At 49.0% G+C, this 24,155-nt stretch overlaps 1 protein-coding gene across 3 annotated transcripts in view; it reads left to right on the top strand.

The window, feature by feature from the left end:
- The window catches only part of DVL1 (dishevelled segment polarity protein 1), a 95,412-nt gene that overhangs the window by 60,678 nt on the left and 10,579 nt on the right, over nucleotides 1–24,155 (top strand). For 2 of the 3 annotated variants that reach the window (XM_081923609.1, XM_081923608.1), the window contains exons 5-11: nucleotides 3,433–3,571; nucleotides 8,411–8,504; nucleotides 8,977–9,046; nucleotides 10,447–10,586; nucleotides 17,592–17,668; nucleotides 18,965–19,032; nucleotides 21,932–22,081. In XM_081923609.1, coding sequence (XP_081779735.1) covers nucleotides 3,433–3,571; nucleotides 8,411–8,504; nucleotides 8,977–9,046; nucleotides 10,447–10,586; nucleotides 17,592–17,668; nucleotides 18,965–19,032; nucleotides 21,932–22,081 — 738 coding nt within the window. The remainder of the gene's footprint in view (nucleotides 1–3,432; nucleotides 3,572–8,410; nucleotides 8,505–8,976; nucleotides 9,047–10,446; nucleotides 10,587–17,591; nucleotides 17,669–18,964; nucleotides 19,033–21,931; nucleotides 22,082–24,155) is intronic. The other variant, XM_081923607.1, reaches the window with a different exon arrangement.

The raw sequence follows: 24,155 nt of genomic DNA, 5'->3' as shown, positions 1-24,155 counted from the left end.
CTCCGGAACTAATTAAGTACTTAACCCGAGGTACCACTGTACTTAGCTAGGTGGACCCTGCACAAGGCAGCTTCCGATGTCCCTATGGCAGAAAAAAAGGAAGTACTGGCTAGTGATGCAGTGCATGACTGATGCATGGAACTTGCTCCCACAAGACGTGGTGACAGATGGCTTTGAAAGGGGAGAATCCTGTAGGATGTCTTGCTGTTGTCTGTTATCTGAATTGAGCCTCCAGTTCAGAGGCAGTCTACCACTGAATAATAACAGCAGCCAGGGAGCAAGAACGTGGGCAGGAAGTTTCCTTCAGGATCTGCCTCCAGACTTCCCAGAAACAACTGCTTGGTCAATGCGGGGAAACAGAATGTTGGACTATGCAGAGGGTTGGCTTCATCCATCAGGACCACTTTTCCTTTTTTTTTTTTTTAATCAGAATTTATATACAGCTTGATTGTAAATAGAACCACCAAGCAGTTTATGTATAAAAGCAGATACCAGGTATTTTTTTAAAAAAATCTAAGTGCAATTTAAAGTTATAATAAGCTAAAACCAGGTTAAAGCATATGCCAACTTCTGCGCACACGGATGGGCTTGCTCAACCAAAAATGTTTTAAGCAGGTGCCGAAAAGAGTATACCGGAGACACTGATGTCAATAGGCAGGGAGTTCCAAAGGGTTAGGTGCTGTCACACTGTAAGGTTGATTTCTTACCAGTGCAGAACAGATTTCATATAGCACCTGTAACGGTATCAGTTCATCAGATTGAAGTGATCGAGTGGGCAAGGGGATCACGCAAGGGAAGTTTGCTAGCTGCACCCTGGAGGGATCCCTCCCTCCCTGCAGAGCCTCGCCATCTTCTGCTAACACAGTCCTGCTTCCCTTCAGTGCTGCGCTGAGAACATTTGGCGTGAAGAAACACACGCCTGAAATGTTATTGGTTGTTGTTTTTTTAATAAATTTTTATTAGATTTTCCACAATGATAACAAAAACCACAAAGCAGAGTGGTACACAAAAACAGGGGGGGGGGGGAGAACAAGAAACAGATAAACAGTAACAGCAAACTTAATTCTTCACAAATCCAACCTTTTAAGCATCTTAGTTGACTTCCTCAAGTCCCTCCCTTCTGAGTTTCTTTGTAGTTAAAAGTAACAGCTTCCCAATATCATTATTAAACTAAAACAATTTCCAATTACAGTCCATCTTATTCACTTTTCTTAACATTCTAAATCCCATTTATTTAATTATAACTTAATTTAATCCTAGGCCTATTTGTTTTCTTTCAAGTAATTTCTAATTTTTTATGTTACAATATTTATTCAAATAGTCCTTAAATTTCCTCCAGTCCTCTTGGAACTCCTCTTCTTTCTGGTTGCAGATTCTTCCAGTCAGGTCAGCTAGCTCTGAAAAGTCCATCATCTTCATCTGCCAGTCTTCCACTGCTGGTAGTTCTTGTGTTTTCTAATTTTTAGCAAGTAATATTCGGGCCTGAAACGTTCTTGAGAAAGTTTGCCCAATCTCTCCCCCTCTCTCTCTCTCTCTCTCTCTCTCTCTCTCTCTCTCTCTCTCTTTCTCTTTCCTTGGGGTGGGGAACCCTTTTCAGCTCTGAGGGCCACGTTTCCTCATGGAAAAATTTTCGGGGGCCGCATACCAGTGGTGGGGCAGGGCCCAACGGTGGCAGATCAACACTGTATAGCAGACTACATTCCAGCTCTGCAAAAGTTGTGCTATTGCACCATCCAGGCAAATGAGAAGTATATCACAGCTCAGCGACGCATTCTAGTTCAAGCTAAAAAAACGCAGAGCAGAGTTATTGTGGAGCACAGCTTTGAGATCTAGGGGTCACAGCCTGGGGAGGGTTCTCAATAGCCAGACACAGCTGGCAGGCCAGATTTGGTCCCCAGGGCTTGTCATCTCCCTTCGCTGGCCTAAAGCAATATCAGAGATGGGGCAGAAGAATATTTCTTCCCAAGTTGATGGGTGTGGGGAGTGAACTTTTTTTTTCTGGGTCTCTTCTTCCGCCCTTGTTTTCAGAATTGTCTGTGTGAATTTCCCTCTCCCCTCCATCTCTCAGAACCAGTTCACATAAACAGCTGATGTGGACCATTAATTCTTCATAATAGGTGGGGGTGGATGGTGTGTGTGTGTTTACTTTGGGGGATCAATCATTGACCTGGCAATGAATGAGGAATCTATGCTCACGGTCTCTATCAGACACCTGGGACTAGCCACTCCTTTCCACCGGGCTCTGTGTGTGTGTGTGTGTGTGTGTGTGTGAGAGAGAGAGAGAGAGAGAGAGAGAGAGAGAGAGAGAGAGAGGCCTTCCTTCCCATCCCCACAGGTTTTCAGTTCAGAATTTGGCAGTCAAGTCTGACAAGGGGAAGCTGGGTCAACAGAAGATATTTGGAGGTGCCCAAACATGTCTGCTCTTTATTGAACACGACGAAGTAATCTGGAAAGAATTTTCTCCTGCTAGGTGCTAATCCTTATTCGATTTTCTCACACACACACGTGAAGCTGTTGGTCTTGAGAAAACCTCCAGTTGTGTTCTTGAATCTGCGCCCCCTCTGTACTGGCATGTGTTTGTTTTTGCTGGTATCTTCTGCAACATGCCAGTAAACGCAATGATAGCGCAACCCACAACCACTATGCACAGCTGGTGAAAAAGTTAACAAATGGGTCCTTGTGCACATTTGGACGAAAGGTGGATACTAGTCTGAAACGGCTGAAGACGGGTGCACTAGGGGTGTGACTGAATACTGCATTTGCTGTAAAGAATTCTCTTTTTTAAAAAAAACAATGGAAGTAGTTGAATCCTTAACTTGTGTGATTCTTCCAGGCTTCTCTCAGTGTTGTGGTGCAATCATTTTTTTGTTCCATTTAGGAATCGCTTCCCGTTAAACATCATGGAGTGATTGATAATGAATACATCATATAACATATATTACTATACAGTGGTACCTCGGGTTACATACGCTTCAGGTTACAGACTCTGCTAACCGAGAAATAATGCTTCAGGTTAAGAACTTTGCTTCAGGATGAGAACAGAAATTGTGCTCTGGTGGCATGGCAGCAGCAGGAGGCCCCATTAGCTAAAGTGGTGCTTCAGGTTAAGAACAGTTTCAGGTTAAGAACGGACCTCCAGAACGAATTAAGTACTTAACCCGAGGTACCACTGTAAATATAACAACAACAGTGCTCTTAGTGATGAATAATAGCCGCATTTACACTCCACCGTTTCAACCACGAGCTCAGGGCTGAATACATCGGTCCCGTCCCCCCATTCAGTCTCACAACAGCCCTGCGTGACTGTTTAGGCTGAGACATACTGATGGGCTCGAGGTTGCTTAGCAAGTTTTGCATCTGACCGTGGATTGGAACCCGGGTCTCCTTGTCCAGAGCGCTTCTCAGTGTAATGTTGCCTTCCTTTCCCTGCAGTCTCCCGCATCAATGGGCACCCAAAGCTGGACCGACACCGGGAGCACCCGCCGGGCTACGACAGCTCTTCCACCATGATGAGCAGCGAGTTGGAGTCCAGCAGCTTCATCGACTCCGACAATGACGAAAACACGAGCAGGTAACGGACGAGCCAGTGCGCGAGACAAGGAGTGCAGGAAGGTGCCTCGTAGCGAGTCTGCCAATGGTCCACCATTGCTCAGGGTTGCCCTCTGCCTGAAGCCCTGGGAGCTGCTGCCAGTCTGTGTAGACAATACTGAACTTGACCTGGCTTGGAATTTAGGCACCTTCCTTTGCTGCTGTGCCTTAAGGGAAGGTCTGTAGTTTAGCAATTGTTCAATCCCTGCCTCTGCAGGTATAGAGAGACCCTGTAGACAACACTGAGCTGAGATGGAATAATGGTCTGACTCATCTTAAGGCAGCTTCCCGAGTTCCTGTTAAGAGATTTGTCATGAAGGACTTTGTCATAACAGTTGTTGTCATCTGTCAAATGGAACAAAGAAATGGCAAGACTTTAATCCAAGTTATACCCTGCAATTACCTGCCTTCAATGCTTATGCACACATCTGGCAACCCCACCGTATACAAGGCTTTCCACTTCCGACAGTTACCTTATTAAGCCTAGGTGGGTGGCGCTGTGGTCTAAACCACTGAGCTGCTTGGGCTTGCCAATCAGAAGGTCAGCATTTCGAATCCCTGCGATGAGCTCACGTTGCTCTGTTCCAGCTCCTGCCAGCCTAGCAGTTCAAAAGCATACCAGCATGAGTAGATAAATAGGTACCGTTGTGGCAGGAAGGTAAACGGCATTTCCGTGCACTCTGGTTTCTGTCACGGGGTTCAGTTGTGCCATAAGCGGTTTAGTCCTGCTGGCCACATGACCTGGAAAGCTGTCTGTGGACAAATGCCGGCTTCCTTGGCCTGAGGCGAGAGGAACACTACAACCCCATAGTTGCCTTTGACTGGACTTAACCATCCAGGGGTCCTTTACCTTTTTATTATTATTAAGCCTAGGTAAAGGTAAAGGGACTCCTGACCATTAGATCCAGTCGTTGCCAACTCTGGGGTTTCGTCGCTCATCTCACTTTATTGGCCGAGGGAGCCGGCGTACAGCTTCTGGGTCATGTGGCCAGCGTGATTAAGCCATTTCTGGCGAACCAGAGCAGCGCACGGAAACACTGTTTACCTTCCCGCCAGAGTGGTACCTATTTATCTACTTGCACTTTGACGTGCTTTCGAACTGCTAGGTTGGCAGGAGCTGGGACCGAGCAACGGGAGCTCACCCCGTCGCGGGGATTCGAACCGCTGACCTTCTGATCGGCAAGTCCTAGGCTCTGTTGTTTAACCCGCAGCACCACCCGCGTCCCATTATTAAGCCTAGGAGGTATTAAATACCAAAAAAAAAAAAAAAAAAAATTGTCCCTCCGGTGCCACTAAGGCTTCATGATGCCTTCCGCACCTGTTCTTTTTTATTTTTTTAAAAAGCCAAACTTGGACTGTGCTCAAGGTGCCAAGAGATTGGGATGGCGGGTTTTTTCTCCGCGTGGGAAGGAGGGTGCTCTGCCACCAACTTCCTAAAGGACACCCACCCTCCGCTTGCCCAATGAGATGGTTGTTTCTGATCCATTTTCTTCTTCCTCCACCCCCTTTTAAGCTTTTCAAAGGAACATGCCACCTTTAACCCCCACCACTTTCCTCTCCCATTTTTTTTAAAAAATAAGTGGAATATTTCTGTAGTGGTGGACGATCCATGCTGGGATTGGATTAAGAGCAGCCCAAAGTGGGTTACTGGAGCATCGCACGCTGGATCCAACTAGATCCAGCCCCTGTGTACATTTTCATAACACCCCTTTCCCTGCCCCGCTCCAGATTTTTATCCTTCCCTGTAGAAGAATAAATAAAATAAAACGAATGGCTGCAGAGGCTGCTATGGAGGGCCCCTTTCCCCCCTTTCCCTTTCCCTTTCTGAGCTGAGGGAGGGAGTCTTGGCACAAGCAACTGGCTGGCTGGCCGGCCATCCAGTGCGTCGGGGTGGAATGTGCCAAGGTATGTTGTTTAATATTACAAAGATGATGTTCATAAGCGGATGAGACATTCCGTCGGTGGGGGAGCTTGGGGAAGGGGGCAGCGGCGGCAACAGCAGCTCCTGAGATATGGAAGGGGATGGATTATTCTGCACCAACAGCAAGAGGACAGAATAACAAAGCTTTTTGTCTGGCATTGCGAAAGGACACACCGGCGCAAGTGCACTTGTGTTCTCAAGTCGGGCACCAGCAACTTGCGTGGGAGGGGGGGCAGGAGGGGGCATTGTGGGGCAGAGAAAGGAGGCCTGGAAATTGTGTTAAGAGAAGGGGCACATTCCTCGTGCCCCACCTGTGCGTGAGTACTTTTCTTTCTTCTTTGAGAAATATGCGTCTGCGTACAGTTGAAGCACCCCCCTCGAATCCCAGGAACTGTCGCTTACCCCTCACAGAGCTGCAGTTCCCAGCACCCTTAACAAACTACGGTTCACAGGATTCTTAGCGGTGTGCTTCAAATGTATGCTGTGCGTGCAGCCGAAGAGTAAGTACTCTGTTTTTTCTTTTCTTTTCTGGATAGATGTAGAGTTGCATCAAATGCTACACCTGCCAGGGAACCTTCTGCATGCAAAGGGGATACTCTGCAGCCGAGCCACAGACCTTTCCTTTTCATTATCAATGGAGAGATCTGTCAACCCCTACCAAACACTGCGCTCCCTTGGCAAAAAGTAGCTATTAATCAATTCGCAGGCTTTCTGTGGGGCGGGGGGGGGGGGGGGGAGAAGGAATTATTCAGATCTGGGAATGCAGTGCCAGGAGGGTACGCAGGTTTAAAACTCCTTTCCCTACATGCGAGACCTTGGTCCTTTTAAGTTACTCATTTTTGCAGTTCTCGACATTTCCACAGCAATTTGTGACTTACATTTTCACAATGACTTTTTTTAAAACCAGCATTTTTGTGCAAATTTCACCATATGCGCGCAATTTTGAGTCATGTACACATTTTTGTGATTAGTTTCCCCTAACACAGTGGATTTTTGTAGTATCTTTATTGAATCAATGCATATTTATGCACTTCTCCCTAATACATGCATTTATAAACATATTGCTCGGTTGGACAACTGCATTGTCAAAGAAGTGTGAATTTTCAGAGAATAGCCATGTTTTGGTTTGCATATTGGTTTGTGAGGCAGAGTTAGGGAGTTTCTCGTCAATAGCAAATGAGTTTGAATTTCTCCTCCATCAATTGCGATAGGTTCCCACAGTCTGGCTTAGCTTGGCTTGGTCCAGTCAGTGGCAAACCCGGGTTTGCAACCAAATAACAGAACTGCCCCTTCCTATTTGGGTTGCTTGAGTGAATCACAGTTAATGCAGTCTGTGCAATAGCACTGACAATCCCTGAGCTCTTCCCCTGTGAGATAAACATATTGAGTGAGATCATTGTTTGTGGGATGCCTAATTTAAACAGCACATTGTTTCCATTCCGCTTTCCTTCCCGTCTTTTTGAGAAACGAGATTGTTTTGGAAACTTCGGGAGTCGAGAACGGCTGCGTCACCCTGCGGCTCCCCCTTGTGGTGAGCCACTAAACAGCAAGTGACGGCTTCTCAGTGGAGTCTCTTTAAGGACCAACTGCACCTTCCTAGTCTGCCCATCGGACCATCCTTCGCAGGAAGGAGTACAAGAGGTCCAACAAACTGTGCTCCCCCAAAACCCAGTTGTCTTCACCCCCAAAGCTGTGGCGGGAAAAGAACTGAGGGGAAGCAAAAGCCCACCATCTGAAGGAGACCCCCTTACCCTAAGGGTCTCCCCTTGAGATAGACTTCCCTAGTGGCCTTTCAAAGCGTCTTCCCCATTGCTTTGCTTAGGGGAAAGAGCATAGCTCAGTGGTAGAGCACCTGCTTTGCATGCGTAAGGTCCTGGGTTCATCTCCAGGTAGCAGCTGTCTGAAGTCCGAAGAAGAGGCTGCCAGTGTTTAGGCAATATTGAGCTAGCTGGACCAATGGTCTGGCTCCACGCAAAGCAGGTTCCTATGTTCCTATGGGATATGCTGGTGTAAGAAGACCAGAGGCAGGGACGAGGTCTGTTTGTCCCTTCAATTCTGTTCTCAGCAGGTTTTCACCATCCCTTAAGTCGGTGGTTCTCAACCTGTGGGTCCCCAGATGTTGGACTACAACTCCTATCATCCCTGAGCTAGCTAGGGGTGATGGGTGTTGTAGTTCAACAACATCTGGGGACCCACAGGTTGAGAAAGGCTGCCTTACGTGGGTGGACATGACTAACCTAAGCCCATTGATTCCTGTGGGTTTATCCTGAGCAGAGCACCCTAACTGTACAACCTAGCAATTCCAAAATATAGACGTGTTTTTACCCTCGCAAGACTGAATGTATAGCCCTCAGATGTACTTGAAGAACGATTCCAACAGATTCCACACGAAAAACACTCATGTCCCTGCGGAGATGGCAGCACCGAATCAGTGGCACATGCCCTCCTGGCGTGCACTCTTTACAAAGACCTGAGGAACAAGATTATCACCCTTCTTTTATTGTCCATTCCTGGTCGTCCAACCACTGCCATGGTGTCTTTTCTCCTGGCAGATCAAGAGGAGCAGATGACAGCAAAGGTTGCAAGGTTTTATAGCTGGGGCAATCAGAATAAGGTCCACTGTTTGACTGCTGATTCAGCATCCTAAACTGTGCTTTATTATAATCGACTTTTTATTTTGTTCTGTGTGCAGTATATCGCAATGCTCTTTTGTTGCTATGGCCGATGGCTAATGCAAATAAAGTTTTATTCATTCATTCTGAGTTGGATACAATGCAGTGTGTTTTCACCGGCAGCAGGCTCAACTCTGAGGGCAAAAGAAAGCAAATTTTGCAAGCTGTCAACATGTGTTCTGAATTTTCTCTTGATTTCTTTTTTTGGTCCTCTTTCTACCCCTCCCAGGTTGAGTAGTTCCACAGAACAAAGCACTTCATCCCGTCTCATCCGGAAACACAAACGCCGTCGCCGGAAACAGAAGATGCGACAGATTGACCGGGTAAGCCTTTGTGGTTTGGAGTTTGCGGCCTTCATTAAGAACATGAAGCGGGGGGGGGGGAGGACGTGTGGCCCTCCAAATAGTGTGGGACTCCAACTCCCATCAGCCCCAGCCAGCATGCTGGTGATCCAGGATGATGGGAATTGTAGTCCAAAAACATCTAGAGAGCTGCAGGTCCCTGCTTTAGACAAAACTGTAAATAGCTGTTGCCTGGTCACCTGTGGTGAGTAACAACCATCCCCAGGCAATGAAATAAATGTCTTTTTTTCCTCTTGTTTTCGAGGCTAACATAGGTACGTGTGGGCTAGCAGCCTCATGTTGTAGGCTTATTTATAAGGATGCCACAAAAGTTGGCCTTTGAACCGTTTCTTGGCTTTCTGCCTATGTCATTGCCCAGCCGACTCTTGCAATCCCCACGTTCTGAACTGCAGAAACTGCAAATCATAGCCAGCTTCTCCTTTTTGCTTTTCAGTCGTCTTCCTTCAGCAGCATCACAGACTCTACCATGTCCCTGAACATCATCACTGTCACCCTCAACATGGGTAAGCCCCATTGGCTGAGCTGCTGTTATGTCATGGCATGATCACAAGGAATTGTAAATGCAGTCGCAGAATGCGCACATTTGTGGTAATGACTCTTTACCCATCTTGCCTCTACCAAAGCAAACTAGGTGTGCACAACCAGTAACTCTGTACCTTGGAAACTGGGGGAAGTGGCATGGTGCTGTCAAGATCTTGTTGGGCTCCAACTCCCATCAACCCCAGCCAGCATGGCCAGCGGTCAGGGATGATGGGAGTTGGAATCCAACAACTTATGGAGGTTCCCTGTCCCTGAACTGGGAGCAACGTCCAGAAGGGAGGCTCCCTGCTGTGTCTCTGCATGACTCCCTGCTTTGGTGTGTTTTTTTGTACATGAACAAAACAAAGACACAAAAAGTTGCAATTAGCGGATATATTTCAAAACACAATTGTTATAGTGGGCATTGGGAGTCTGACAACATCTGGATGACACCGTGTTGGCTACCCTGTTCTTAAGACCATGGTGACTTGCCTTTTGAAATTGCTAGTTCCATGCCTCAACTAACCTTGCTTCTCTCCCATCCCCATCTGAATGGCCCAGTCCTGCGCGGGGGGTGGGGGAGAGAGCCCTAGACCCCTCCAGCAGGGAACAAGGGGGGTATATTTAGAAGGCCACCTGTGACCCTCCTCCAATTGCACATTTGCACACTGAGAGCCAGTGTGGTGTAGTGGGTAAGAGCGGTAGTCTTGTAATCTGGTGAACCGGGTTCACGTCTCCGCTCCTCCACATGCAGCTGCTGAGTGATCTTGGGCTAGTCATAATAATAATGATAATAATAATTTATTATTTATACCCCACCCATTTGGCTGGGTTTCCCAATCCACTCTGGGTGGCTTCCAACAAAGTATTAAAATACAGTAGTCTGTTAAACATTAAAAGCTTCCCTAAAGAGGGCTGCCTTCAGATGTCTTCTAAAAGTCTGGTAGTTGTTCTTTGACATCTGGTGGGAGGGCGTTCCACAGGGCGGGTGCCACTACCGAGAAGGCCCTGTGCCTGGTTCCCTGTAACTTGGCTTCCTGCAGTGAGGGAACCACCAGAAGGCCCTCGGCGCTGGACCTCAGTGTCTGGGCAGAACGATGGGTGTGGAGATGCTCCTTCAGGTATACTGGACCGAGGCCGTTTAGGGCTTTAAAGGTCAGCACCAACACTTTGAATTGTGCTCAGAAACGTACTGGGAGCCAATGTAGGCCACACTTCTTTGAAGTCTCTCAGCCTCACTCACCTCACAGAGTGTTTGTTGTGGGGGAGAAAGGGAAAGGAGAACGTTAGCTGATTTGAGACTCCTTAGGGTAGTGATAAAGTGGGATATCAAATCCAAACTCTTCTTCTACTACTCTTCTTCTTCCTCCTCTCTCCTTTCCAGAAAAATACAACTTCCTCGGAATCAGCATCGTGGGCCAGAGCAATGACCGAGGAGATGGTGGCATCTACATAGGCTCCATCATGAAAGGCGGCGCTGTGGCGGCTGACGGAAGGATCGAACCGGGAGACATGCTCTTACAGGTTGGCACAAGCACAGGCTCCTAAGGAGAGCTTGGCCTCTGAATCAGGGCGAAGGCCCAGCAGATCCAGCATCCTGTTCTCACAGTGGCCAACCAGAAGGTCCTGTGGAAAGCCCACTGTCAGGGAACTGACATCTAAAGCGCCGCAGGTGCAAAGGCTCCCTGAGGTTGAGAGAGCAGTAGCAGCGGAAGAGGGAACCAGTAGAGGGCGAGCAAGAACTCCAAGGGAAAGTGAGTCGGAGGGATGGCTCAGAGACGCTTCAAGCGAAACCAGTGGGGAGGTCTCAGGACCTCCTATAGGGACACCCACACCTCGACGGAAACTGTCACGCCGAGAGGCCAGACGACGTGTTTCCGTTAAGGAGCTTTTATGTTGGAAACGTTTCCGAAAGCAGCCACTTTCGGATTCTACTAGTGATTGACGCAGCCATGCTGGAGGGGCTCCGTCACAGGCAGAGGTTTGAAAACCTGATCAAACTCTGAGGGACTTGCATTTTACGCACAAGCAGCTCATCGTCCCATCACAGCAATCCGAAAGTCACCGAAAGCCAGCTTGTGCAGAGAGAAGCATCATGAGCAACCCAGCCGGAACCGGGGGTGCAGGAGCAGCTGGAGGGGGTCCAAGCCTGGAAGAAAGGTACAGAGCGTTGGAGATCCAGTTGGCGCTGCAAACGGCGAGGCTTGAGGAGAGGAGGGCTCAGGATGCAGAAAAGGGAAAGGAGAAAACCACCCCGCTCGCCAGAAAGGTACCAGGATTGGTGCAGAAATTCGGGGGGGATCCCAGGAACTATCATGCCTTTAGAACAGAGATGCAATACGCTCTAAACTTGCAGTTTGATGACTTCCCCGACGAGGAATCGCGAGTGGCGTATGTGATTGGCCATCTCGAATCCGGGGCGAAAGATTGGGTTAGACCCCTGATGGCAGCGAATAATGAGATCTTAAAGGACACGAGGAAGTTTTTTCGTGCCATGGACCTGATGTTTTCCAGCGATATTGAGCAGGGGGTGGTGCGAAGGCAGTTAATGGCTTGCCAGCAAGGAAGCAGATCTGTCCGTGAGTACTGGACTGAATTTACTATGCTGATTCATAAATTGGGGTGGGACCTATCGGCGGAGCCCATCCAAATGCTTTTCGAAGAGGGGCTTTCTTCAACCGTCAAAGATGAGCTTTCCCGGGGGCCCAGGGCGGAGTCTATGGACCAATTAACCAAATCTGCGCTGGCCATAGGAGCGCGCCAGGAGGCGAGGGCTTTGGAAAGGCGGGAAGGGAAAGGAGACCGTTGGAGGGAGTTCCGCATTCCAGACATTCCAGAGCCATCTTTCCCGCCGGCAGAGCCGATGGAAGTTGGAACAGCGCGGGCGCGCGCAGTTTCAAATCCCAGTGAAGGGCGGAAGAAGGAGGGAAAGAGCGCCAAGAGATGTTATCTCTGCCAACAGCCAGGGCACTTTGCCAGAGTCTGCCCACAAAGAAAGGAATGGCAAGGGATGGCAGGAGCTGTTGGGGGAAAGGAAGAGGAAAGCAAGGAGCAAGTAAAAGCCAACGCCTGGCTGCCACCGTCGGGGCACAGCAGCCAGGCCAAAGAGCAATGAAAGTGCCCATGCCAGAACCTCCCAGACCTGCTTTAGTGATAGAGGTGTTACTAGAACTGCCAAACGGACACCCACTAAAGGTCAAGGCGCTTTTGGATTCAGGCAGCTCCTGTAATTTCATGAGTAAGGAGTTTGCAGCTGAGCACCAGATACAGACCATCCCTTTAAGTAACCCCTTGCAGGTGACTACGATTGACGGCAGAGAGCTGTTGGGGGGAGAAGTTAGCCAACAGACTGTCCCGATGATAATGAGAGTGGCAAGGCACACCGAACAGATAGCGTTTAATGTGGCCATCCTGGGAGGAGCGCCCATCATTTTGGGGATGAGCTGGCTGGCGCTACACGATCCGCTAGTGGGCTGGCATCAGAGGGTGGTCTCCTTTGGGTCAGCGCATTGCCTAGAACACTGCAAGGAGGGGAAGGTCTCGGGAGGAGACAGAGTCACCCTAGCGGGGATGGAAGTGATGGGCAAAGGGAAGGTGCCCCCGCAATACGCAGATCTGAGCAACGTATTCAGCGAAAGGGAAGCAGACAAACTACCACCGCATAGACCCTTTGACTGTCAAATCAACCTACTCCCAGGGGCCCAACTCCCAGTAGGCAAGCTGTACGCCATGTCAGACAGGGAGATGCAGGAGCTGAGGGAGTTCATTGACAAAAACTTGAAGCGAGGTTTCATCAGAGAGTCCCGAGCGGTGGGGGGCAGCCCAGTGTTTTTTGTGGACAAAAAGAACACAGACAAACCGAGACTGGTGTGTGACTTTAGGGCCCTCAATGCAGTGTCGGAGCCCCTGGCTTTCCCTATGCCCCGAATTGACGACATTTTGACCAGAGTAAGGAAGGGAAAGATTTTTACAAAACTGGACCTGCGGGGGGCGTACAATCTGATACGCATAAGGAAGGGAGATGAATGGAAGACCACCATGTTTACCCCTTTGGGAGCCTTTGAATACCTCGTTATGCCCTTCGGTCTACAAGGGGGCTCCGCCTGTTTTCAAGCTTTTATAAACCACGTTCTGGGATCTTTGCTCTACAAGAACTGTGTGGCCTTTTTAGACGACGTGTTGGTGTATTCGGAAGATGAGGAACAGCATGTGAGGGACGTTCGAGAAGTGTTGGGCAGGCTGCAAGCCAACCAGCTGTGGGTGAAACTGGAGAAGTGCCAGTTTCATACCAAGGAGGTGGAATTCCTGGGGTACCGCTTGTCAGACAAGGGATTGGCCATGGATCCAGGCAAGGTTCAAGCGGTACTGGAATGGAAGACACCGAAGACCAAGAAGGACGTGCAAAGATTCTTGGGGTTTGGGAACTTTTATCGGAAGTTCATCAAGAACTTTGCCCACTTGACGGCGCCCATCACCGACTGCCTCAGCAGCAAGAAGAAATTTGTTTGGACGGTGGAGGCGGATCGAGCCTTTGAAGAACTGAAAAGGGCTTTCGCCTCGGAAGAACAACTTCTGCATGTGGATTTACAAAAACCCATGAGAGTGGAAACAGATGCATCCGACCGGGCTATAGGGGCGGTCCTTCTTCAACCGGGGAGGAGTGCGTCGGAGTGGAGACCGTGTGCATTCTTCTCGCGGAAACTGAATAAGTCCGAGAGGAATTACACGGTGTATGACAGGGAACTACTTGCCATTCACGAAGCATTCCGGAGGTGGAGACATTTATTAATTGGGGCACAACACAAGGTGCAAGTGTGCACCGACCACAAAAATTTAGAGTATTGGAGAACAGCTCGAGTGCTCAACCAACGACAAGTGAGATGGGCACAGGAATTCTCCAAATTTAACTTTGAGATTTGTTATGTGCCAGGCCCAGAAAACATCAGGGCGGATGCGCTCTCACGCAAACCAGAATATTGGGAAGGGGAGGAGGTGATCGAAGAGAGACATGTCATCCCGGAGGACCGCTGGGTGTGTGGGGCGGCGCTGGTGGGGCAACGGGAACTGGTGGAGGAAACGGAAAATGATGAATATGCCCAGGATAAGCTCAGAGGTCTCAGGGGGGAGGGCGAGAGCCCCGGAGGTTTTGAGGAAAGAAATGGGGCATTGTATTACAAAGGGGCACTGTATATACCCGAAGGTGAATTGAGGGGGAGAGTACTCAAGCAGTTGCATGATAGCCCCACGGCGGGACATTTTGGGCAACACAAAACCATGTGGTTGGTTACCAGGGAATTTTGGTGGCCTAAGGTGAGGGAAGATGTAAGGGAGTATGTAAGAGGGTGTGACCAATGTCAGCGAGCCAAAGGGGAAAGAAGGGCGCCGGCAGGGTTATTAGAACCTTTACCCACACCAGAACGGCCTTGGGAAGCGATATCAATAGATTTTATGACGGATCTGCCAAGGTCCAAGGGGAAAACAGCCATCATGGTAGTAGTAGACCTGTTAACTAAGATGTGCCATTTTGTAGCATGCTCACATGCAGTCACAGCGGAAGAAACGGCGAAGTTGTTTGTGGAACATATCTTTAGGTTGCACGGGGCTCCCTCGAGGGTGATCTCAGATCGAGGCAAACAATTTACTTCCAGGTTCTGGAGGAAGCTCATGAGCTTGCTACACGTGGAAGTTAATTTTTCAACTGCCCGGCACCCTGAAACCAACGGGCAGGCGGAAAGGGCAAATGGCATTCTTCAACAATATCTTAGGTGTTATGTCAATGACAGAGAGAACGATTGGGTCGAAAAGTTGGCGTTGGCAGAATTTGCCTACAATAATGCGGAGAATGTGTCCACAGGGATGAGTCCCTTTTTGGCTAATTACGGGTGTCACCCCAGGGCATTTCCAGGGGAAGGAGGGGAGAGATGGAGCGTTCCAGCGGCTGAACATTTTGTAGAAGAGATGGAAGCCATCCATCAGCAGCTCCAGCTCAACTTAGAAAGGGCCAAGGCACAATATAAGAAGCAGGCAGACAAGAACAGAAGGGAAGGTGAAACCATAAGGGTGGGGGATCAAGTGTGGTTGTCAACCCAAGGGTTGCCGTTCAAAGGGGGTTGTAAGAAACTGAGGCCCAGAAGATTGGGACCCTTTGAGGTGATTCAGCAGGTCAACCCGGTAGCTTTCAAACTCCGATTACCCAACCACATGAAATTGCACCCAGTGTTCCACAGGTCGTTACTGTCACCATACAGGGGGGGACGTGAAGGGGAGCACGTCAGGGGACCAGCCTTGGAAGAGAGGGAACGCCGCAATCATGTAGCGGAAATCCTCGATTCCAGGTGGAAGGGTAATCAGGTGGAGTATTTGGTGGCGTGGGAAGGGGAACCGGAGTCAGAAAACACCTGGGTAAGTGCAGAGGAAGTCAATGACGAGGTTTTAACAGAAACGTTCCACCAAAGGTTCCCGAGGAAACCTCAGCCTATAGCAAGGTTTAGGAGGGAGTATTTCGGCACCACCGATGAGGAAGAGGAAATGGAAGGGTTCGCGGAGTCGGAGTTGGGAGATGGAGTGGACTCTGATGACGAAGAGTACCTAGAGAGTAGGAACAGCAACAAGTGGAAGGAAGTGTTCGCAACGTCGGAAGATGAGGGAGGTTCTTTCAGGGGTTTTACCTCCTCACCGCCAGTAGGAGAGGAGACGGGAGGGGGTGAAGGGGGCCCTGGAGGGGAGGTGGATGTCAGGGAACTGACATCTAAAGCGCCGCAGGTGCAAAGGCTCCCTGAGGTTGAGAGAGCAGTAGCAGCGGAAGAGGGAACCAGTAGAGGGCGAGCAAGAACTCCAAGGGAAAGTGAGTCGGAGGGATGGCTCAGAGACGCTTCAAGCGAAACCAGTGGGGAGGTCTCAGGACCTCCTATAGGGACACCCACACCTCGACGGAAACTGTCACGCCGAGAGGCCAGACGACGTGTTTCCGTTAAGGAGCTTTTATGTTGGAAACGTTTCCGAAAGCAGCCACTTTCGGATTCTACTAGTGATTGACGCAGCCATGCTGGAGGGGCTCCGTCACAGGCAGAGGTTTGAAAACCTGATCAAACTCTGAGGGACTTGCATTTTACGCACAAGCAGCTCATCGTCCCATCACACCCACCAGCAAGACCGGAGCACAAGAGCCCCCTCCTCTCCTGTGGTTTCCAGCAACTGGTAATCAGGAGCCTCCAGCCATGGAGGAAGAGCAGAGCCGTTGTGGCTAATAGCCTGTGATAGCCTTATCCTCCATGAATTGGTCTAATAATCCTCTTTGAGAGCCTTGCTGTTACGGGGTCATCGCATTCTACATTTGTGGGGCACCATGAATTCCTGCAAGCGCAGGATGAGGCTCTTGACCTGTTGGTAATTTGCTGGCAGGCAGCTTTCTGGGGGCCAAATAATAATAATAATAATAATAATAATAATAATAATAATAATAATATATTTATACCCTGCCCATCTGACTGGGTTTCCCCAGCCACTCTGGGCGGCTTCCAACCGATTATTAAAAACAATACAGCATCAAACATTAAAAACTTCCCTAAACAGGGCTGTCTTCAGTTGTCTTTTCAAAGTAAAATAGTTGTTTATTGCCTTGACATCTGCTGGGAGGGCGTTCCACAGGGCAGGCGCCACTACCGAGAAGGCCCTCTGCCTGGTTCCCTGTAACCTCACTTCTCGCAGTGAGGGAAACGCCAGAAGGCCCTCGTTGCTGGACCTCAGTGTCCAGGCTGGATGATGGGGGTGGAGATGCTCCCACTTGTGGCTGGGGCCAGAGGCAAAAGTGGGCGGAGCAATGATTTTAAAATTTAATCTTTGTACAGCAGGTTGGTTTCCACACACACACCTCTCTGTCCTCCACCTTGTCAAGAAAGAGGCATCATCCGAGTTGAAGGACGCATTCCATCCAGGCAAAAACACCCCAGGAGGATGTTAAGCAGGGCTGGGGAGGTGGTGTGTCCTGACGAGATTCCCGAGGGCCAGGTAGACAGGTCTAGAGGGCCACATTGAGGACTGAGCCATCCTTGTATGCCAGATGTGGGGAACCTTCGGTCATGCTGGCTGGGGTTGATGGGAGTCCAGTTACATCTGGAGGGCCACAGGATCCCCACACCTGATGTAGTTCCTTGGAGCAGGGCTCTCAGCGATGAGCGTTCAGTGTTTAGCTGGGAGGCAGCTGTTGTGCTCATGTCCTCCTCCTGGGCTTCTGACAGTGGCAGATTTTGCGCTTCAGAATTTCAGCGGCACCCAGTGCACCACTGTTATTTGTCCCCCTCGTGCCTCTTGCCTTCCATTGTTTGTCATTCTTGTGGCACCCGCTGCAGTGCCCTTTCGGCTTGGCGCCCAGTGCTTCCTCCCCATAATCCACCTGTGCTTCTGATTGGCTACATTGAGAACGGAATGCTTGGCCTTTGATCTGACCCAAAGCAAGTCTCCTCTTCATCTTCTTATGATTTGGAGGGGAAACCCCTGGCGATAACAGATTCCTCACCTGTTGCACTCTAGGTAAACGAGGTCAACTTTGAGAACATGAGCAACGATGACGCAGTGCGGGTCTTGCGGGAAATCGTCTCCAAGCCGGGGTGAGTGATCATAGCAAAGCCAGGGCGCTGTGCGTTTGTGTTACACCTGCAGTTGTTGTCTTGTATCCGGTGGTGGTCCTACTCAGAGTAAACCCATTAACATTAATGGAGTCAGCACTAATTTCAGAGGCTTAGGTAAAGGTAAAGGTACCCCTGCCCGTACGGGCCAGTCTTGACAGACTCTGGGGTTGTGCGCCCATCTCACTTAAGAGGCCAGGGGCCAGCGCTGTCCGGAGACACTTCCGGGTCACGTGGCCAGCGTGACATCGCTGCTCTGGCGAGCCAGAGCCGCACACGGAAACGCCGTTTACCTTCCCGCTGGTAAGCGGTCCCTATTTATCTACTTGCACCCGGAGGTGCTTTCGAACTGCTAGGTTGGCAGGCGCTGGGACCGAGCAGCGGGAGCGCACCCCGCCGCAGGGATTCGAACCGCCGACCTTTCGATCGGCAAGTCCTAGGCGCTGAGGCTTTAACCCACAGCGCCACCTGCGTCCCAATTTCAGAGGCTTAACTCTGAGTAAAACTTGGTACAGCTCATTGACTGCAGCCAGTGCAGAGAGCAACCTCCCCAAATCTGTCCTTTGTCTTATATTGTATTTTAAACAAGTGTGTGTTTTAACGCTCATGCTTTTCATCCTTTGTGTGCTGTGTTTTATCTGGTCTGAGACTGTATAATAAATGATTTCATTTGATTTGACTCCCAAAATCAGCCTGGGTTCAGGCTCGGGGTTATGAAGAGACAATGTTGTGGTGTATTCGGGGGGCTGTGTAAATAAGACTGTCAAGTCCTCAAAACCCAGACCCTGAGACTCACAGTGAGTGCTTTGGGGTTTGCCCCACACTGGGCTGCATGGAGGGAGGAGATGTGAGGACATGATATATCAGATAACCTCCAAGTTATTCTTGTTAAAACTTCCTGCGTGTAGAAAACTGGTATCTCAAGGCACAGAGAGGATTAGAAGTTTTCTCCTTGGCGCACTAGTTTACTAGATGCAGTGAGGTGTCGTCGTTTTTTGTTGTTGAGTTTTAACCGGGTGGGGCAATCAAAATAAGGTCTCTCTCCTTCCCACCCCTGTGAGTTTGAAGCGGTGTTGTCTGAGATGGACTCTAGCACTTGAGCTTTATTGAGTGATGAGCTCAACGTAGAATCAAAGGGCGGAGAGGTGGTGAGATTAGGAACCTGGAACCATGTAGCTGGTGGGAAGCCATGGACAGAACGTAATAAGATCATTCCTTTGAGTGTTCTGTTTTCGTTCCCTTCATAATATATATCTGTTTTCTATATTTTTTCTCCAGCCCTATCAGCCTAACAGTGGCCAAATGCTGGGATCCGACGCCCCGGAGTTATTTCACAATCCCCAGAGGTGAGTGATCCAGCCATTGCGAACAGCTTAAAGCACACACAGTTCATGGCACTGATCGTCCACGAGGTTTTATAAAGGAGTGGTGCTGCTGCTGCTGATGTAGAAAGAGGGAAACTTTTGATCTAGAGCAGTGATGCTAGTGGGGAGGCTATGTAATCTTCAGGTGTTGTTAGACTACGACTCCCACCAACCCCGACTATTTGTCCTGCTGGCTGGGACTGATGGGAAATGTAGTCCCACAACATCCGGGGACCTGAGGTTGAAGAACACACATCTAGGGAGTCAACCAATAAAATGGATTCATCTTCTAAATCAGGGATGTCCAACAGGTCGCTCTGGATTGACTGTTCAATCCCTGGGAGGTTTTAGTAGATTGCAGTAGGCTGACTGTCTCCTTAGTGCTCTATCACTGCTGAGCGCCTGTTTTCATTTATTCGACCTTAACCTGCACATAAGCGGGACGTTCCCAAAATAGTTCAACAATTCTGAACTGAACCCCGCAAAGTACAGAATGTTCCTCCCCCAAAGAAGCACAACAAGTTTGACCCTGATCCCCCCCCCAAACGGGACTTCCTTCCCTAAAAAAGGCTCAACAACTTTAACCTGAATCTCCCCCAAAAAGGGTTTAGATCATCATTTCTCAACCCGTGGGTCCCCAGATGTTGTTGGACTACAACTCCCATCATCTGGCCTTGCTATCTAGGGGTGATGGGAGTTGTAGTCCAACAACATCTGGGGACCTACAGGTTGAGAAAGGATGGTTTAGATCCGTAGTTAAAACAGCATGACAAGATTTACATAATCACCAACATAACAAAAGTCATAAACAACAAATAGAACACATCAAAAGGTACACAACCAAATGGGAAACATTTCCACATAAATCATAAAATCTAAAACTAAAAATACAACATTAATATCAATAACAATTTAAAATGACATAGATAAAAAGTAAAAGGGGACTCGGGTGCCGCTGTGGGTTAAACCACAGAGCCTAGGGCTTGCCGATCAGAAGGTCGGCGGTTCAAATCCCCGTGATGGGGTGAGCTCCCGTTGCTCAGCCCCTGCTCCTGCCCACCTAGCAGTTTGAAAGCACGTCAAAGTGCAAGTAGATAAATAGGTACTGCTCCGACGGGAAGGTAAACGGCATTTCCGTGCGCTGCTCTGGTTCACCAGAAGTGGCTTAGTCATGCTGGCCACATGACCACGACTGGACCTAATGGTCAGAGGTCCCTTTACTTTTACCTTTTTGAAAAGTAAAAATCTATACATGCAGTCTACCTGATCCATATTTCTTACGGAAGGGTGGAAGAGACTCAGAACTAAATACTATTCTGACCTGAACTTTGACCAGTAAAGTGAAAGCTTTAGACACCTTATGACTCTTCCTAAAGCTATCTGTATTTATGGGCCCCACCAGCCTTACCTTGGATTCAGCCTCGAAGGGGTGTGTGTTCTCCAGCCCAGAGTTTATTTGCTGGAACTGAAATTGTAGGTTTGAGCTGGACCCTGAAATGAAACAAGCAGAATCCTGTTCTGATTGGCTAGACAAGGGCAGAAAGCCCAGCTTCTTATTTATGCTTTCAGAAGACTGGCCAATAGCTACCCAGGACGCAGAGCCTTTTTAGCAGGGGCAGTCAAGGCAGCTTTTATGTCAGAAGGTTTTGGAAGATGATGATGATGATGATGATTAATTAAATTTGTATGCCACCCTATACCCATAGATCTCACGGCAGTTCACAACATAGATATAAATATAAAATATTGATATTTAATTGTGTTTTCCTTATCTCCTTCTTTTGACAAGCTTACCCAGGTGTTTAGAACGCTGATTCGTGTTTTCATCTGCTTTTAGTTTACTGATGGTTTTAATCTCTCTGAACGTTTCAAATTATTGTTGTTAATTGTTTTTATTGACAATCTTATTGTTCTACCTTTTCCGTAAACTGCTTTGAGGTTGTTATTGTGGTTTACAACCAAGCGGTGTGTAAATTGGGTGAAACAATAAAAGAAAATGAATATTGTATTTCATTGTATTCACACTTTGAATTATGCGGAATGCAATAACATGCAAATATATGTGAGAAGCAATACAGATACTATTAGGAACCACCTAGCATCCAGCACTGTACATTATAGAGACATTTGTTAAGGGTTTGCTAAGACCCTCAGCCATTTTCAAGTGGTCTGGGGGTGGGGAAGAGGGGGAGGTTTCAGGAGCCATGCTGCACGTAGCTTTTTTGTGTGCCGAAAGCCACCTTGAATGCTTCTCTAGGGAGGCAGGATATACCGTATTTTTCGCTCTCTAGGACACACTTTTTCCCCTCCCAAAATTAAGGGGATACGTTTGTGCGTCCTATGGAGTGAATGCAGGCTCCTTGGCTTCAGCGATAGCAATGCGAAGCCTCTGAAGCACAGAGGGAGCGCTCCCTCCACGCTCCGGAGGCTACACGTTGCTTTTGCTGAAGCCTGGAGAGCGAGAGGGGTCGGTGCGCACTGACCCCTCTCGCTCTCCAGACTTCAGGGATAGCTGCCTGAAGCCTTTGGAGCGCAGCGGGACCTCACGCTGCACTCCAAAGGCTTCCTTTTGCTGAAGCCGGGAGAGCAAGACTCTCCTGGCTTCAGCAGAGAGGGAGAGCTGTGCAGCGCCCCTTCAGCGAAGCGGGAGGAGAAATGGAAGGGGCTCTATTTCTCTTGCCGCTTCGCTGAAGGGGCGCTGAGTAGAGAGGGGGAGAATTTTTTTTCTTGTTCTCCCCCTCTAAAACAAGGTGCGTCCTATGGTCGGGTGTGTCCTATAGAGCGAAAAATACGGTAAGCTTTGAAAGGAAAGAGAATGAACCGCCACAGAGTGCGCCTGCTAACCCTTTCTTCTCCCTCCCCATTTTCTCTCGCGTTCCAGCTGAGCCCGTGCGGCCGATCGACCCCGCTGCCTGGATCTCTCATACCACGGCCCTGACGGGAGCGTACCCCCGTTACGGTATGAGCCCCTCCATGAGCACCATCACCTCTACCAGCTCCTCACTAACAAGCTCAATTCCCGATTCGGAAAGTAAGTCACACTGCCGCCAGGACCGGGCAGGTTATTTCCTCCTGCGCAGGGCTGGCAGTGTAGAGCCAAACAAACAAAACTCCAAACAAAACACACACAACACAAGAAACCCCAAAAGCAAAAGAGCTCCAGCAACAACAATGCTGTGGGGAGCATAAAACTTGTTTTCCCTTCACCCATGGCCATCCAAAACCCAGAAGGATAAGGTTATCAGCAGCTGCCAGGCCTCGGCAGCTGTGATTTACCTCTGCTATAGGAGGCAGGAGGCCTCTGAATGTCAGGTGCTGGGTGTTGAACGCTGGGAGAGCTGGTGATGCTCTCAGGGTCCTGCTTGCAGGATTCCCAGTTGGGCATCTGGTTGGTTGCTGGACTAGATGGGCCATTGGTCTGATTCAGCTTCAGGGCCCTTCTGATGTCCTCATTAAAGGACATTTGCTTATTTGCTAGGGGACTAGCAAATTCACAGGGCATAAGGCTGTCAGTATCTATTAACCACAGTGGCTAGAGAGCTGCTGGACCAGAAAGGGCTCAGCAGAACTCTTCTTACATTAGTAAAGCACAGGCCTGGGGGGAATTTTCTTTTTCTTTTCTTTTCCCATTCAAATATCTTCGCCTTTTCGAACGGCTTCTAGCCCTTCACACCCAACCTTCTTCCTCCAAGGAACTCAAGGTGGTGTACATTGTTCACAACAACCCTGTGAGGCAGTGACTGGAGCAACGTCACTCAGTGAACTTCATACCCGAAGGAGAAGGGACCTGAACCCTGGTCTTCCAGGTCCTATTGAAGCACTCAAACCACTACCCTACACTGGATAGTGGTGCAAAGATGGGCATACTTTAGGTTGGAGGGCTATTGCCCAACCCCCCCTACCACTCCGAAAAAACTTGCTATAGGTACCGGTTGAAGCCTCGGAGTCCTTTACAGTACCATCCTGCAGAGAGAAGGGAAGGGACATAGCTCAGTGGTAGAGCATCTGCTTCACATGCAGAAGGTCCCAGGTTTGATCCCCGGCATCTCCAGGTAGGGCTAGAAACCTGGAGAGCAGTTGCCAGTCAGTGCGGGCTGAACTGAGCTAGCTGGACAGCTTCCTGTGAAGATCAGCAAAAAAAAAAAAATCTCACTTTGCCTTTATTTTAGCCAAAGCAGCCTTCTCCAACCTGGCGGTCTCTGTACTGGGTGGGGCTGTTGGGAGTTGTGGTCCAAAATGCCTGGAGGGCGCCAGGTTGAGGAACACTGATCTGAAGTCCCCTGCCCCTGGCACATGCATGCACTATTCTGTGCATACTTGAGATTGTTAGCGCCTTTGGCTGTCTGCCGACAGCTTGCCGCTGGCTGTTGTGACATTCTTTGCATTCTTTTGGGGAGATAGCAATGTGAGACCACCCTCACAATGACGTTGCTGGAGTAAGGACTACTTAGGATTTTAAAATATATATATATAAATAAATCTACAGCTAAAATTGGCAGGTTTCCTAAAGGGTATCCATGGAAGGACGGAGGAGGCTTCTCCCACAGATAACGTTTTAGGCTGACACCACCCAGACGTTAGAGACCCTTGGGATGCAGTTCTGAGGGTCTTTTTCAGTGGATTTAAATACCGTATTTTTTGCTCCATAAGACTCACTTTTTCCCTCCTAAAAAGTAAGGGGAAATGTGTGTGCGTCTTATGGAGCGAATGCAGGCTGCACAGCTATCCCAGAAGCCAGAACAGCAAGAGGGATTGCTGCTTTCACTGCGTAGCGATCCCTCTTGCTGTTCTGGCTTCTGAGATTCAGAATATTTTTTCCCTTGTCTTCCTCCTCCAAAAACTAGGTGTGTCTTGTGGTCTGGTGCGTCTTATAGAGCGAAAAATACGGTAGGCTGTTTGGCTTTTACAAGCCTCTTCTCAGCTGGCTCCAAGGGGGAGACAAGCAAACTATAGCATTCATTTCCAGAAGATGTAGAGATGTTGATGGCTTCCAACTTGGAGGGCAGCTTGAATTCTATCAGTGGCTACTAGCCATGACAGCTATGTTCTCTTTCTACTGTGAGAGGCAGTATGCTTCTGAATACCAGTTGCTGCTGTGTAGGAAC

Source organism: Podarcis melisellensis, assembly GCF_964234715.1.
Source record: "Podarcis melisellensis genome assembly, chromosome: 8".
Lineage (NCBI taxonomy): Eukaryota > Metazoa > Chordata > Lepidosauria > Squamata > Lacertidae > Podarcis > Podarcis melisellensis.
Note: the sequence above shows the minus strand (reverse complement) of the source record. Positions and strands in the feature narration are given on the sequence as shown.